The 14,432-nt window shown below is 38.5% G+C and overlaps 1 protein-coding gene across 3 annotated transcripts in view; it reads right to left on the bottom strand.

Moving 5' to 3' along the window:
• RPGR (retinitis pigmentosa GTPase regulator) overlaps positions 1–14,432 on the bottom strand; it is a 66,899-nt gene that overhangs the window by 34,845 nt on the left and 17,622 nt on the right. For all 3 annotated transcript variants that reach the window (XM_061135927.1, XM_061135926.1, XM_061135928.1), the window contains exons 9-13: positions 9,898–10,022; positions 7,294–7,479; positions 6,100–6,271; positions 2,180–2,277; positions 1,726–1,788 (exon numbers count right to left, since the gene is read on the bottom strand). In XM_061135927.1, the coding sequence (XP_060991910.1) occupies positions 1,726–1,788; positions 2,180–2,277; positions 6,100–6,271; positions 7,294–7,479; positions 9,898–10,022 (644 nt within the window). The remainder of the gene's footprint in view (positions 1–1,725; positions 1,789–2,179; positions 2,278–6,099; positions 6,272–7,293; positions 7,480–9,897; positions 10,023–14,432) is intronic.

Raw genomic sequence — 14,432 nt, 5'->3', positions numbered from 1 at the left:
TACACTACATAATAATGAATATGTTTTTCTTTTCTAAACAAAATCTTTTGAGTTTTCAAATTTTTGACCCTCTTCCTTTTATTTACTATATTCTTTAATTATAATAATTTGCATACATAAAAAACTATGAGAAAAATACTGAAGGCAAAATATAAAATTTTATAAGCTTTCTATAAAAACTTATATAATGAACCATTGAGGTTTTAATGATACATTAAGAATATGAAATTAACTTGTTGCTAGACAAAATAAGGCAAATCAAATTGTTGATCTAAATTCTATAAGCTAATGGACTGAAATAGTTGACGAATTTGAGTCTCTAGATAGTAAAAGCTCACTAAATCAAGTTTTATAAATTGTGAAGCGTGCTAGACCTAGGAAGAGGTCATTTTTTTGCTAAACAAATTATTAAAGCAGCACACGTTAAAAATATATAGAAATGCTATAATAAATCTTTTTTATTCACTAAAGTAGGCTTGGTAGGGCCTCTACGTAAAAGGACTATGTGAAATATAAAATACATATTAGTTTAAAAGAAAGTGCCTTCCTTTTGTTTGTTCTAGGTCTCTTCTTTAAAGTCACAATTCTTTCAATAGCCTAAAGACAGAGGCCCAGCTGCCAAAAATGATTTGTAAATGCATGTGCCTTTATTTCCTTAGCACAATAAAGCAGCAGAGAAGAGGCAGCGCCCAGAGTCTAAGAGGAAGGAAAGACACACAAAAGATGTCTGCTTGGAAGTACAGTCAAGTCAACAAATCACTGAGCTTCGACAACTGTGTTAGGAAAAAAGCCCTCCCATATTCAAAAAGAATGTTGTTACTCAACATGCCTCTCAGTAAGATAGAGATATGACTAATGAGGACTGGCACTAAATTTTTATAATTTACCCAGATTCTCTTGCATTTCAGTGACTTTCATTTTAAGAATTTTTAGTTTAACAATGTGGCAAAGGTACTAGAAATATAAATGAAATGCGTTCTGTAGCCTTTGTCCCTCAATTTGCATTTCTCCAATTTATGTTTCTAATCCTGAACCCTTCATCATTTCACCTCACTGGTCTTTCAAGCCAGAAAATGCAAATGATTTCAGGTCAGGTTTTTATCTCTCCAGGGTTGTGAAAAACCAGAATATTCCCTCCTCTTCTATTCGTTATTCATTAAAAGTCTCTATCACTAATGCATGGTTTCTGACTAATTTCCAAATGTTCAATATTGTTTTTATGCTACCAATTCCTTGATAAATTAAAGCCTATTCCAAACACTGTAAAAGCAATTACCAAATATTTTAACTAAAAACCACAAAACTTTAGAACTGGAAAAGAGGTTAATATCATCCTGTAAAGTCAGCAAGGTAACTCACCCAAAGTCACACTCAAACAAAGGGTGAGAGGCACTCATAAACAACTGGAGCCTCTTCTAATACTTAAGAATGGTAATAAATATCTTTTGCCTTGATGGTAACCAAGTATGGATATTGTCACTTATTAATGACTTCAAAGAGCAAATTTCAGCAGTAAAATTCCGCCAGTCTTGTTGTATCACAGAAAATACATACCAACAGAATAAGCCCAAATGGAGACTATACATATTGTATCCCCGTCTTTTAAATCCTAAAATAAGTTGAATACTTACCTTTCTTGAGTTCTTTCCAGAAACCTTTCAACAAAAATATAAACAATTTAACCTGTTCTTCCCACCATAGTGAAAATAACTTTCTGTATCATACCTTTTGCTTTTGAATTGGCGATAATTTTAGTTTTTCATTGGAATTCAGGTGCAACATGTGTGTCTGAAATAAATTTTAAAAAATATGTTCTAAAAAAATAAAGACTATATAACTGATTATATACTTATACATATGATTATATATTTATATATCATTATATGTTGATTTAAAATACATATAAATAAAAGTAATACAAAATAGTTCAGACAATCACATAATCAACTTTCAATTGCATACTAATAATGAGGGCTGAAGTTAATTTTACAGTACTTAATCTATACTTCACTAAATCTGAGTTTAAAATAATGAATGAAACCAAGACAAAAACAAAAAGCTTTTTTCTATGTATATAATGGCTTAGGAAGTACACATATACACAGACATACACATACAAATACATGAGGAACTAAAACTCAAATTTGTATCTATATTGCACAAATAGGAAAACCAGTACCATATTTAAGATATCAGCAGTTTCTCCAAGGCTTTCTGAATCCTCTGCTGAAAGACTGTCTGTTTCTTTCTCTTTGGTCATTTTATGTTGAAAATAATCTGAATGATGAACATAGAAAAGATAGAACCAGATTTCAACAGAAAAGTGAAAGACAACTAGACAATAAACAGAAATTATTCTGCAATATAAAAGTACAGTTATAATTTTACTAATAGGTCAGTTGGTAAAGAATCCGCGTGCAATGCAGGAGACCCTGGTTCGATTCCTGGGTGTGAAAGATCTGCTGGAGAAGGGACAGGCTTCTACAGAATACACTCTGGTATTCTGGCCTGGAGAATTCCATGGACTGTATAGTCCAGGGGGTCGCAAAGAGTTGGACACAACTGAGTGATCTTCACTTTCTTTCACTTTCAAATGTCTTTTAACCTCATATTAAGGGAACTGAACAGAATTCATTCACAGTGATAGCAGGTTTTAAAATCTTTCTGAAAATTTAAAGACCCTGACACTGATAAGATAACAACTGCTTCATTCATATGAATAGAGAAACATTATTCCTTTGGGAGAAATACTACGAGGTATCAAGCACTATGATGGCCAGTGCCCAAAAAATCCCCATCAACTTATACCCTCCTGCTATGCATACACTTGTGTAGTTCCCTTCCACATTTTACCAGGTTGGTCTGTATGGCCAATAAAATAAGCAGATCAATTTGATGTTACTGTGGCTTATGTCTCAGTCCTCTCACCCTCTCTCTCCCTCTCTCTCTCTCTCTCAGATCACTTGGCTCTGGGAGAAGCCATGCTGTGAGTATACCCAAGGAGAAGCCCATGTGATAAAGAAGTCCAGCCTCCTGCCAACATGAGTGAGCTTGCAAGAGGAGCATGAAATATCCTGAACCAGAATCACTGTTAGACTGGTCCTGGATTCTTAACCCTTAGAAACTGTGTGAGATAGTAAATGTTTGTTGTTTTAGCCTAAGTTTTAGGGTCACTGCTTATGTAGCAACAGAAAAATAGTACAGAGACCCAGAAATTTTCACAGAAAACCATAAGATTATTACATCATAAAGCAGATAATGGAAAGTTACAAGCTTCATTTGACCTTACGTTTGTCTCAATTACTATATCCCCATTTAGCACATATATACTTATTTGAGAGGAGCTCCTTAATGAAGTCTTCACTGAAAATGCCAGTCCACAGTGCTCTCTCCCTTATAAATTCGTTCAATTCCAATGAATGAACAATCAGTTTGTCTTCATTCCATGTGAGGTATTAGGTAGGGGATACCAACTTAAGTAATTGCTAAATCTTAATGAATAAGGGAATATCCTTAATCTATAAGGGAATACAAAATATGTGATATAGGAGAATGAGAAATCCCATCCAAATATGGGAGATGAGGAAATTTTTCACTAAGGAGTTACAGGGAATGATGGATGAGTAGAATTCTGAGAGGTAGGGATGGAGGTAAATGGGGAAGAAAAGAAGTCTAGTGCTAACAGAAGCTGTGGAACAGCTGCCCTGAAAGCTTACCATGTGCTTGGGACAAAGGCTTTTATACATGTCAAGTTAACTTCATGATAATAAGAGAGGTAAGTGTTATATCCCCATTTCACAAATGAATACATTAAGGTTCAGTGACACTCTGCCTTCTGTCCTGATCTTTCCCTGGAACTACTCTTGTCAGGATCACCAAAAATGTCCAGGATGCCAGATCCATGGGATGCTTCTTTACACTCCTTTTTCTTGAGCTTTGAGCAGTACTTTGAATTTGTGACCCTAGTCTCTCATTTCCCTCCTTCTGCCCTACTGGCTGATAAGGTTGAGAAAAGTGGCTTTGCTGGTCCTCCGTCTCTCACCCTCTAAGCGTCAGACAGTCTTGAGGCAAAAATGCTGACTGCTCTTTTCTACTTCCATGAATTATAAATACCATCTCCACATTGATGGTTTCCAAATTTCTATTTCTTGTCCAGACCTCTATTCTGAATGTTATGCTTTCATTTTCAACAGCCTGCTTGATATTTCTACTTGGATGCCTCACAGGGATCTCAAACTCAGTTTTTAACTTTTTTCCTTCAAAGCAGTCAACCACCCTCCTGCCTACACATCTATGTGTAACTTATGAACAAGTTTAACAAGTTCACCTGGTTCTATGTGTAAAATATATTTCCCATGGGCTCACTTTTATATCTACTGTGAACACCTTAGGTCTGTACACCATCATCTCTTGCAAAAGGTTCTCAAGTTTTCTTCCCACCTCTAGTCTGGTATCCTTGCATCCACATGTAGGCAAAAATGATCATCTTAAAACATAAATGGGATTGGAGCACATTACTCCACTGTTTAAAATCCTTTAATGACTTTCTATTACACTTAAGAAAAACACTCAAATCACTTAGGCCTCTCATGGCCTATAAAACCATGAATATTTTTTTGCTGTCTCTTTTTCCAACATCATCTTGCCCTGTCTTTTCCTTCACTCTTGATTTTCCTTCACTCACTTTCTCTTCAACCGCAATGATCTTCTTTCCTTTTCCTATAGACTGCCTTTAACTACATTATTTTCTTTGCCTGGAATAGACACATCCTCTCTCTTTGTGTGGTTCTTTTCTTACCCTTTGTTTTAGCTTAAATGTTACCTTGTCATCCATGTCTTCCCTAACCGCCTTATCTCCATAAGAAACACTGAAGTCTGCAAATAATTTAGAAAAAGTCACATTATATGTTGGATGTGTGCTCAGTCACTCGTGTCTGACTCAATGTGACCCCAAGGACTGTAGACTGTCAGGCTCTTCTGTCCATGGAATTTTGTAAGCAAGAATACTGGAGTGGGTTGCCATTTCCTCCTCCAGGGATACAACTTACAAAATACTTCTTATTAAGTTTGTTTTAGTAAACAGTCACAAGAAGATAAGGGATGGCTTTTCCTTTTACTCTAAAAAATTCTATCTTCACATTCTAATCTCTGGAAGTGGCAAACAACTTGCCCCAAACCATAAACTTGTCTTTTCCTTGCACACACTGTTGTCAGAATCTACTTTTCCCAGGTACAGGGCTGAAGAGTACCAGTGATTCTTATTTCCAAAGGAAACACAAAAGTTGTGGCAAGATGTAAGAAACCCTGCTCCTTATCAAGGTCCTGGATGTAGGGAATATTCCATTCCCATGGTCCACAGTCCTTGCCTGAGTTCCTGATCCTTTGTTACCTCAACCTTTTCTGTAGGTTCCTGAGCCCAAAGATATTAAAACGATCTGTCCCACTGTTTTTAATCCCAGATGCCCACATTATCTTAATTCCAAACCTACTGCTTACTCTGCTTTCCTAGTCCTGGCTTCCTGCCCCGTCCCTATCATCTGAGCACATGCCATGCGGCAACATAAACACATTCCTAAGATACATATAGTTAATAAATGTTGGCACTGGCATCTGCTCCCAGATCAACTGGACTCTACATCCCATACTCCTAGCCATGATGCTATATTGCCTAAATACATAACTTCACATAGGGCCAAAAGACCTGTATGCAAATCCTGTTCATTTCATTTATAAAACTGAGTAACCTTGGGCAAGTCAATCTCTTCAAAGCCTTGTTTTTCTCATATATAAAAATGAAGAATCTAACTCCCACCTATTTCGGGTTGCTTCTGGGTTTAAAGGTGATAATGTAAGAGAAGGCGATATGTATGTTATACACTGCTCTATAAAGATATGCTGCTGTCATCACATGGGATTTTTAGGGTCATCAGAGATGCTTTCTATTAGTCAGCGTATTCCTGGATTTGAATTCGAATGAGATGTCAGTCTCTAACTAGGAAGAAAACAATTTAAGTGGAGAAAATATCTGAAGATGAACATGAAAACAGTAAGAATAAACGGTACATTTCTTCTGAGAGCAAGCAGAGCATCAAATGTTACCTGGCTCCATTGGGGGCGGAGAGTTTTCATTTTCAGTCATCATTTTCTCTAGCAGGTTAGTTGCAGACATAGAGAAAGGAACTAAGCGAGGCAAAAAACAAATGGGTTGTGGGGAAGTCCCTTCAACTGGAGGTAGTGTTCCCGTCATTCGAATAGAGTCTGGGGATTTCTCCTTTAAAGCAAACAGATTAAATAGACTGTTAGATGATGTCATATATTTAATATTGATGTAAACTGCCCTGAGGTTGCAAAAACTATCGAAGAGAGAGACTTCAAATTGGCCAACATCCTACAATGTTCACTCTTGAATAATCCCCAAGGGCTCAAAAATGTTTTGTTTTGTTGCCTCTGTGTCTAAGTTGCTCTAAATTGTCAATCTGGAGCTATGTTTTTCACCAGATGGGAAAAGTGTATGTGTGTTTTCTCTGCCTTCCCTGAAAGAAAACAGTTACTCAGGAAACACAAACCAACTACAAAATACTTATGGGATATTTCTTAATTTTTCCATATATACTTCTTCATAATAAAAAGCCAAATGTAACTTTTTACCTCTAAAGGCATACATTTGGGAATTTAAAGTAATTTTTATTTAAAAAGGAATGTCTCCTTTAAAAATTACTTGGGATTTTACTTTTTAAAATATAAGTGTCATTGTAATGATCATTTTATTTTTTTTTTTTTGGTGATGATTTGTTTTTGTTATTATTATTACTTTTTTTCTTTCCATTTATTTTTATTAGTTGGAGGCTAATTACTTTATATAATGATCATTTTAAAGCACAGAATGAGAATCCCTAAATTTAATTAAGAAAGAACATTCCGTCTCTCAACCCAAAGTCCTTATTTTTTGTTTTTAACCTTTCATTACTTATACTATATAACCTTTCACTGCTCATGAGGTATTAGCTTTAAAAGACAAAACCAAAATAGAAGTCAATTCATATACGGTTGAGACAACAATTTAGCAGTACCACTGTCTACAAAGGTTATCTATGATCATCTCAATTTTCTAATTTAACAGTTTAATTCTGAGTTTTCTTTAAAAGTTTGTAAGCCATTAATTCTAATCATTTTATATAGTAAATTTATCTAAGAAGATCCTTCTTTGGTTTACAAAGAAAATAAATTTGTTTTCTTCCAGTTTTCTTTGCAGCACTAGACAGTGTTATTATATAGAACAGGTCACAAACGTACCCTCTCTCTACGGCGCACACGTGCTGATAAAGATCCCTGCAGCATGTTTTCTAAAGGTGGATCACTGATAGGCACAGATATAGCCGAAGGTAAGCAAGAATTATTTATTTCATCTGGCTCAACATCTTCTGCCATACCAAGTCGTGGAGTGGCAAAAACTAGCATGTGACATCCACCACAAGCAACCTGCAGCATAAATTCACCGATAAATTCATCAACATTGGCTTCAAACACAAATGGGTTTTTAACAGTTTTTAGCTACAAAACATTAACTTAGCAGTAGACCTCCTAGACTGAATGATTGAATCTATCTCCTTCTCTCCCTCCACACACACACACACACACACACACACAAAACACACGAATTACAATATATATTCTTTAAAAACTATTACGGAAAATTAGACCAAATCTAATACATCATTTTACTTTCAACTGAATATATAGTATAGAGAAAAAACTATCTGGCACATTATATTTCTCTTCACAAGTTAGAAAATGCTATTTTAATCTGGGAGCAACACTAACAACTTGAAAAAAATCAGACAAGTTCTACTTAAATATAAGTGATCCATGGGTCATGTCATTGTACAGCAAAAACCATCACAATATTGTAAAGTAATTATCCTCCAATTAAAATAAATTTAATAAATTTAAAAAAGTAATAAGGGACCCAAGAATACATCAGTCTCTTGGGATAAACATGTCTTCAAGCCTTTCTCTTTATATGAAGGTTTCTTAAGTTTAATGCTTAAAAGCCCCAAAAGCAAAATGCAAGCATGCACAATGGTGAAAGAGTGAAAAACGTAATCAACATTTTAAGGACTTTAAGAAATAAGTAGTTTTCAATAAAATGCTTAAAAAAACATTATGTAGTGTTTACAATATAGAGACTTTTGGTATCTTCATAGAGTTCTACATTGCAACATAGAATAGCATACCCTGAACCTTTCCTTCATAATGTTTCCAAAGTTAAAATGGATCTGTTTTATGTATAGCATTTAAAAAAAATTATCTTCCCCATAAGATTATACAGGGGCTTCCCTGGTGGCTAGATTGTAAAGAATCTGTCTGAAATGCGGGAGACCCGGATTTGATCTCTGGGTCAGGATGATCCCCTGGAGAAGCGAGTGGCAACCCTCACCAGTATTCTTGCCTAGAGAGTCTCATGGACAGAGGAGCCTGGGGGACTATAGTCCATGGGGTTGCAAAGAGTCGGACACAACTGAGCAACCAACACACACCTGCACACAAGATTATAAGCTCAGTGAGTGAGAATCTGGTCTCAGTGTTCATCACTGCATGCTCTGTATTTCTCATCCTCAGTCCAGTATCTCGTACCAAGCAGGTATTCATCAAATAGGTGTCAAATCAAGGAATGGGAAGTGTTCCACAGTATGAGGCTCTGAGCCTCTGGGGAACAAATTCCAAGTGATATTGTTAGGGGAAGCACACTGACTGAAACTGTGCACCCTGGCCAGGCACCACAGTAACCATTTGCATGAGTTATTTTACGACAGGAGGTCCTGGTAAGGAACAGGGAACTAATAAGCTACCACCAACCAGAAGAGTTCAGGAAAGGTCAAAAGAAGACACCACATGTCCGACCACCTCCCAGAATCCTTCTGTCTGGCATCCATCTTGGCTGAACAAGGCGTGCACCACCAGGAAGGACTCTGAGTCAGAATGACTGGCTAACGACAACCCAGAAACTAACCCCATCACCGTGAAACCTGAGACTGCGAGCCACGTGGCAGAGCAGTTCTCCTGGGTTCCCGAACCTACTGCTCTCCACCCGGGCGCCCTTCCCAATAAAATCTCTTGCTTTGTCAGCACATGTGTCTCCTCGGACAATTCATTTCAGAGTGTTAGACAAGAGCCCAGTTTTGGGCCCTAGAAGGGGTCCCCCTTCCTGCAACAATATTATCATCAGTGTATGTGTGCATGTGTGTGTGCCTGTGGTGTATGTGCACACAGTTGCTCAGTTGTGTCTGACTCTGCAACCCCATGGACTGTAGCCTGCCAGGCTCCTCTGTCTGTGGGATTTTCTAGGCAAAAATACTGGAGTGGGTTGCCATTTCCTCTTTCAGGGGATATTCCTGACTCAGAGATCGAACTCAAATTTCTTGCATCTCCTGCACTGCAGGTGGATTCTTTACCACTGTGCCACCTGGGAAGCCCTTACTATCATCACAGACTAAACAAAATTTTCATCTATCGTTCTTAATTGGCAAGTGTTAGAAACAACAGAGATATGGTGCCTAATGCGGACAATACTGAAACAACACTTAATCCAAATAGCACTTAGCTAAATAAAAGTATTTTCAAAACTCATTTATTATCAGCAGGATCTGAGGGTCTGAATGGTATCTAACCCAACAAACATTTACAGATGACTACTATGAGTGAGAAGAAACACTAGAAAAAGGACAGATTTTCAGTGTTGTGATGTCTGACATTTGGCCTTTAGGACACAAGTATATTCACTAGATAGAGCCATGATATTATTTCATCTAAATGTAAAAGGACTCATTTTCTATGAAATCCCAAAAGAATCAAATATAGGAATATGAACACGTAAACAGGGAAATGTGAAGCCCTTACCAAATGTACTATATACTTCAAAAAATTAGAACACAAAGCGGGAACGAACTGATTGGTAAAATTCTCCATTCCGAGTCCCAGTTTTCCATGTCGACCGTCTCCAAAGGTATACAAAAGGCCTGATTCTAAAATGAAAAAAAGAGAGAATTATGAAAGTGTTACTTTGATGGATCTATTTGTAAACAGTAGATATATTAATTGACATTGCAATTTTCCCCTCATATTCTGCATTGAATTTACTCTGGTCCATTGATGTTTCCACACTATGGTTTCTGTTGTCCACACATAACATTAGGCAATAGATACCGCGAGAATAAATCACTAAGCCCTTGGTGGCTTGTGAAGCTGAGACCCAGTCCTGCGAGGTGTTGTATGGAGCAGCAGCAATCCAGCATGAGCTCTCATGATAAATACCACCTTATCAAAGAGAAGGAGATTTTTGTATTCTGACCTTCTACATCCCAATTTATTTTCTTTTTCCCTCAGGTCATTGAGGGTTTGTCGACTCTGGCGCTACAGACATTTGAGGTTGGATAATTCCCAACTGTATGGGTTTGTCCTGTGCCTTGTGGAATGTTCAGCAATATCCATGGCTTCTATCTATTAAATGCGTGCCTCTGCAACTATGACAATCAAAAATATCTCCGATATTGCCATGTGTCCCCTGGGGAGACCACAACACCACTAGACTGGATCAATCCTCTCTCTTACTTCTGCTTCGGGGTTGTGGAAAGCTCCTGAAGGAAATGCCATAAACCAACCATGCTGCTTGTTGGGGATACCAACATTGGCGGGGGAGGTCCCCTGTATAGCCGGGCCCAAGATAATGATGAGTAATTTTGTCACCTCGCCAGTTAATCTTTCTGTCTGCGGCCACAGCAGCTAGTCTGAACCTTCACTCTTCAAGCCTTTCCTGCATACTCTCCATCTCAAGTGAGGTCAGTGCCATGGAAGCAGAAATAAAGGAAACGGTGCCAGTACAGGTACAGAGGAGGGGCTCTCCCTCTAAGCCAGGGATTAGGAAAGGCTTTCAAACTGAAGCTGAAAGGATTAGGGTTTAGCTACAAGAAGGAGGGAGCAAAGAATTTTTCAGGCAGAGGCCAGCAGTACATATCAAGCACAGAAAGCATAACACAGTCAAGAAGCCAAGAGGCAACCAATATGTCTGGAGCACAAAAGAGAGAGTGGTATGAGATGAGTCTGAAGAGGTAAAAAGGAGCCACACTGCAGAGTATCTTATTAGCTCATATTAAGCATTTTTGAACTCTACATTAAGAACAAGTAAAAGTGAAAGTCGCTCACTCACATCCAACTCTTTGTGACCCCATGGACTATACAGTCCATGGAATTCTCCAGGCCAGAATACTGGAGTGGGTAGCCTTTCCCTTTTCCAGGGGATCTTCCCAACCCAGGGATCGAACCCAGGTCTCCTGCGTTGCAGGTGGATGCTTTACCATCTGAGCCACCCGGGAAGCCCAAGAACACTGGAGTGGGTAGCCTATCCCTTCTCCAGGAGATCTTCCCAACCCAGGAATCGAACTGGGGTCTCCTGCATTGTAGGTGGATTCTAAGGCAGATATTAAGAACACCAATAACCTAAATGAATGGCTTTAAGCTGGGAAATGACAAGATCATATTTGGGAACTTGCATTTTAAGATGGCAAAGTAACCGTACACTAAGAAAAACCAAGAGAATTTTCTGAAAAAATAACCATAATTCACTGAAGTGGCAAGTTCAAAACTTAATATATTAAAAACAAATAGATTCCCTATAAATAACCAATAAACCAGCATTTAGATTCTCAATTTAGATTGTTATAATTCTTACTATTAGGTATTTGTTTCCTTTCTTTATGTGTACTCCCTATTTTTGTTGCTTTCCTCCTCCTTTTTTTGACCCTGATTTCCTTATTCACCAGGGCTTCCCTGGTGGCTCAGCTGGTAAAGAATCCGCCTGCAATGCGGGAGACCTGGGTTCGATCCCTGGGTTGGGAAGATCCCCTGGAGAAGGGAATGGCTACCCACTCCAGTATTCTTGCCTGGAGAATTACGTGGACTTTGTAGTCCACGGGGTTGCGAAGAGTCGGACACAACTGAGTGACTTTCACTTCGCTTATTCAAAATGTTAAGGTTTTTTTTAAACTTGAGTATCTTTAGCCAGAAAAAATAAGCTCTGATCAAGCTGTCTGATCACACTTCCAACCTCAGAGAGCTTTTAAAAACATGAACCACTGGTTATAATGGGGAACTGGTAAGAACTTCCTGATAACTCACTACATACCTCTCATTAGTCTTGAACAACAACAACAAAAAAATTCATAACATCTACTCCTGTGGAGGATTCACGACCAAAACAGTCAAACAAAATTAACAATTCAATTATTTGTGCTATAATTTCTTTCATCAGGAGGAAAGGTATTACAAAATTTTAACCAAATAACCTAATTACATGTTAGAGGATCTGTAAAAAGTGTATATTTACTATTGTGGTGACCCAAGGATGAAAGAGCAGATAAAACCAAGGAGGGTCTTGTAATGCAGGAATGGAAAAACCAGACCCTTATCGTCCTTCCCTCCTCCATGTTGTAACTATTAATGGAACAGTATAACCTGTCTCCCCTCCTACCCCATTCAGTTAGTTCAGTCACTCAGTCGTGTCCAACTCTTTGCGACTTCATGGACTGCAGCACGCCAGGCCTCCCTGTCCATCACCAACTCCCGGAGTTTACTCAAACTCATGTTCACTGAGTCGGTGATGCTATCCAACCATCTCATCCTCTGTCATCCCCTTCTCCTCCCACCTTCAATTTCCCCCAGCATCAGGGTCTTTTAAGTCAGTTATTTGCATCAGGTGGCCAAAGTGATGGAGTTTCAGCTTCAACATCAGTCCTTCCAATGAATATTCAGGACTGATTTCCTCTAGGACGGACTGGTTAGATCTCCTTGCAGTCCAAGGGACTCTCAAGAGTCTTCTCCAACACCACAGTTCAAAAGCATCAATTCTTCAGCACTCAGCTTTCTTTATAGTCCAACTCTCACATCCATACACTTCCCCCACCCAGTATACTGGGTGTATGCCTCATCCAATCAGCAAATGACCCACAAGACCCCTATCCCACTCCTTGTACCCTGGGTATAAAAGTGTACTGAGGACCCCTATTCAACATCGGTTCTTCCTTGAGCTGGCCCACTGTTCTTAACAGTGTCTCCCACTCTAATAAACTTTATTTTCCTCTCATTCTGTCTCATGTCTGGAAATTCTTTTCCAGTCTGCGCCCAGACCACGACAACTATCAGTGGCAATTTAGAGTTGATGGAAAATGGCAGTAAGGACAAAGAAACTGAGCTTAAGGGCCCAGCAATAAGGCATACATATCAACAACTTTTCTGGGACTATGAATGAATAATTCTTTACATTCTATATAGTTCAATTTCATGCTACATTAACAAGGACTTTAATGTAGTAACAAGGATGTACATTAACATAACAAGGATGCACATTAACAAGGACTTTAATGTAATGGGCTTCCCTTGTGGTTCAGATGGTAAAGAATCTGCCTGCAATACAAAGACCCAGGTTTGATCCCTGGGTTGGGAAGATCCCCAGGAGAAGGAAATGGCAATCCACTCCAGTATTCTTGCCTAGAGAATTCCATAGACAGAGGAGCCTGGTGGGCTACAGTCCATGGGGTCACAAAGAGTCGGACACGACTTAGAGACTACACTTTCGACTATACTTTTAACAAGGACACTGATACTGGAAAACAGGCAACCAGTGCTCTCTGAAAGGTTCTTTGGGGAACAAGGGCCAGTATATGGTAGTACCTTGCATTTGCTGATCCCTATTTCCCCCACCCAGATACCATTAGATGAGCTCCACCGTAGCAGAAACTTTTGTAGAGAAGGAGGAAAACACAGAAATACCAGTATCTGGATTATTTCAAAATATTATATGAGTTACGACTTTTCAATGCTTTGCTTTTTCGATAGAACTGTGAGCTACAAATAAAAAAATTACAGAGCCTTTTGTTCCAAAGCAATTAAAATTGTGCAGTGTATTAATTATCTATGGGTGAGTCAGTCATTTTAGGGAAGCACCTTTACTGAGTCCTACACTGGCAGCACCTAGTTTCTGAGGTTGAGAAGTAGGCCCAAAGCAGCATCTTCCCAGATAAAAGGAGAAACTACAGAGCACGAGAGCGAGAACTGCTAGCACTGTGGAGAAAGCAGGAAAGTCACTCCTGAAAACACCTCCTAGTGGCAGAAGCATTCTAAGAATTTACTCAGCCTGAATGGTACTGTCAGATTGAACACGGAGAATGTTTTAAAATAAGTTCCTTCTTAGGAGATTTTTCCTCTTGGTGTGAGCAGAGTTTAGAGCCTTCAAATCAATCGTTTCAAAAAGACTCCAGCTTTCTGCCAAAGTATAATACTATGGTCTCACCTCTGAGAGCACTGACGTATTTTGAGGCTCTAAATCTTTGGATCATTTACACTGATTTTAAATTGAACTAAAATATGAAAAAGGAGTTTAC

Source organism: Dama dama, chromosome X (assembly GCF_033118175.1).
Source record: "Dama dama isolate Ldn47 chromosome X, ASM3311817v1, whole genome shotgun sequence".
Classification (NCBI taxonomy): Eukaryota; Metazoa; Chordata; class Mammalia; order Artiodactyla; family Cervidae; genus Dama; species Dama dama.
Note: the sequence above shows the minus strand (reverse complement) of the source record. Positions and strands in the feature narration are given on the sequence as shown.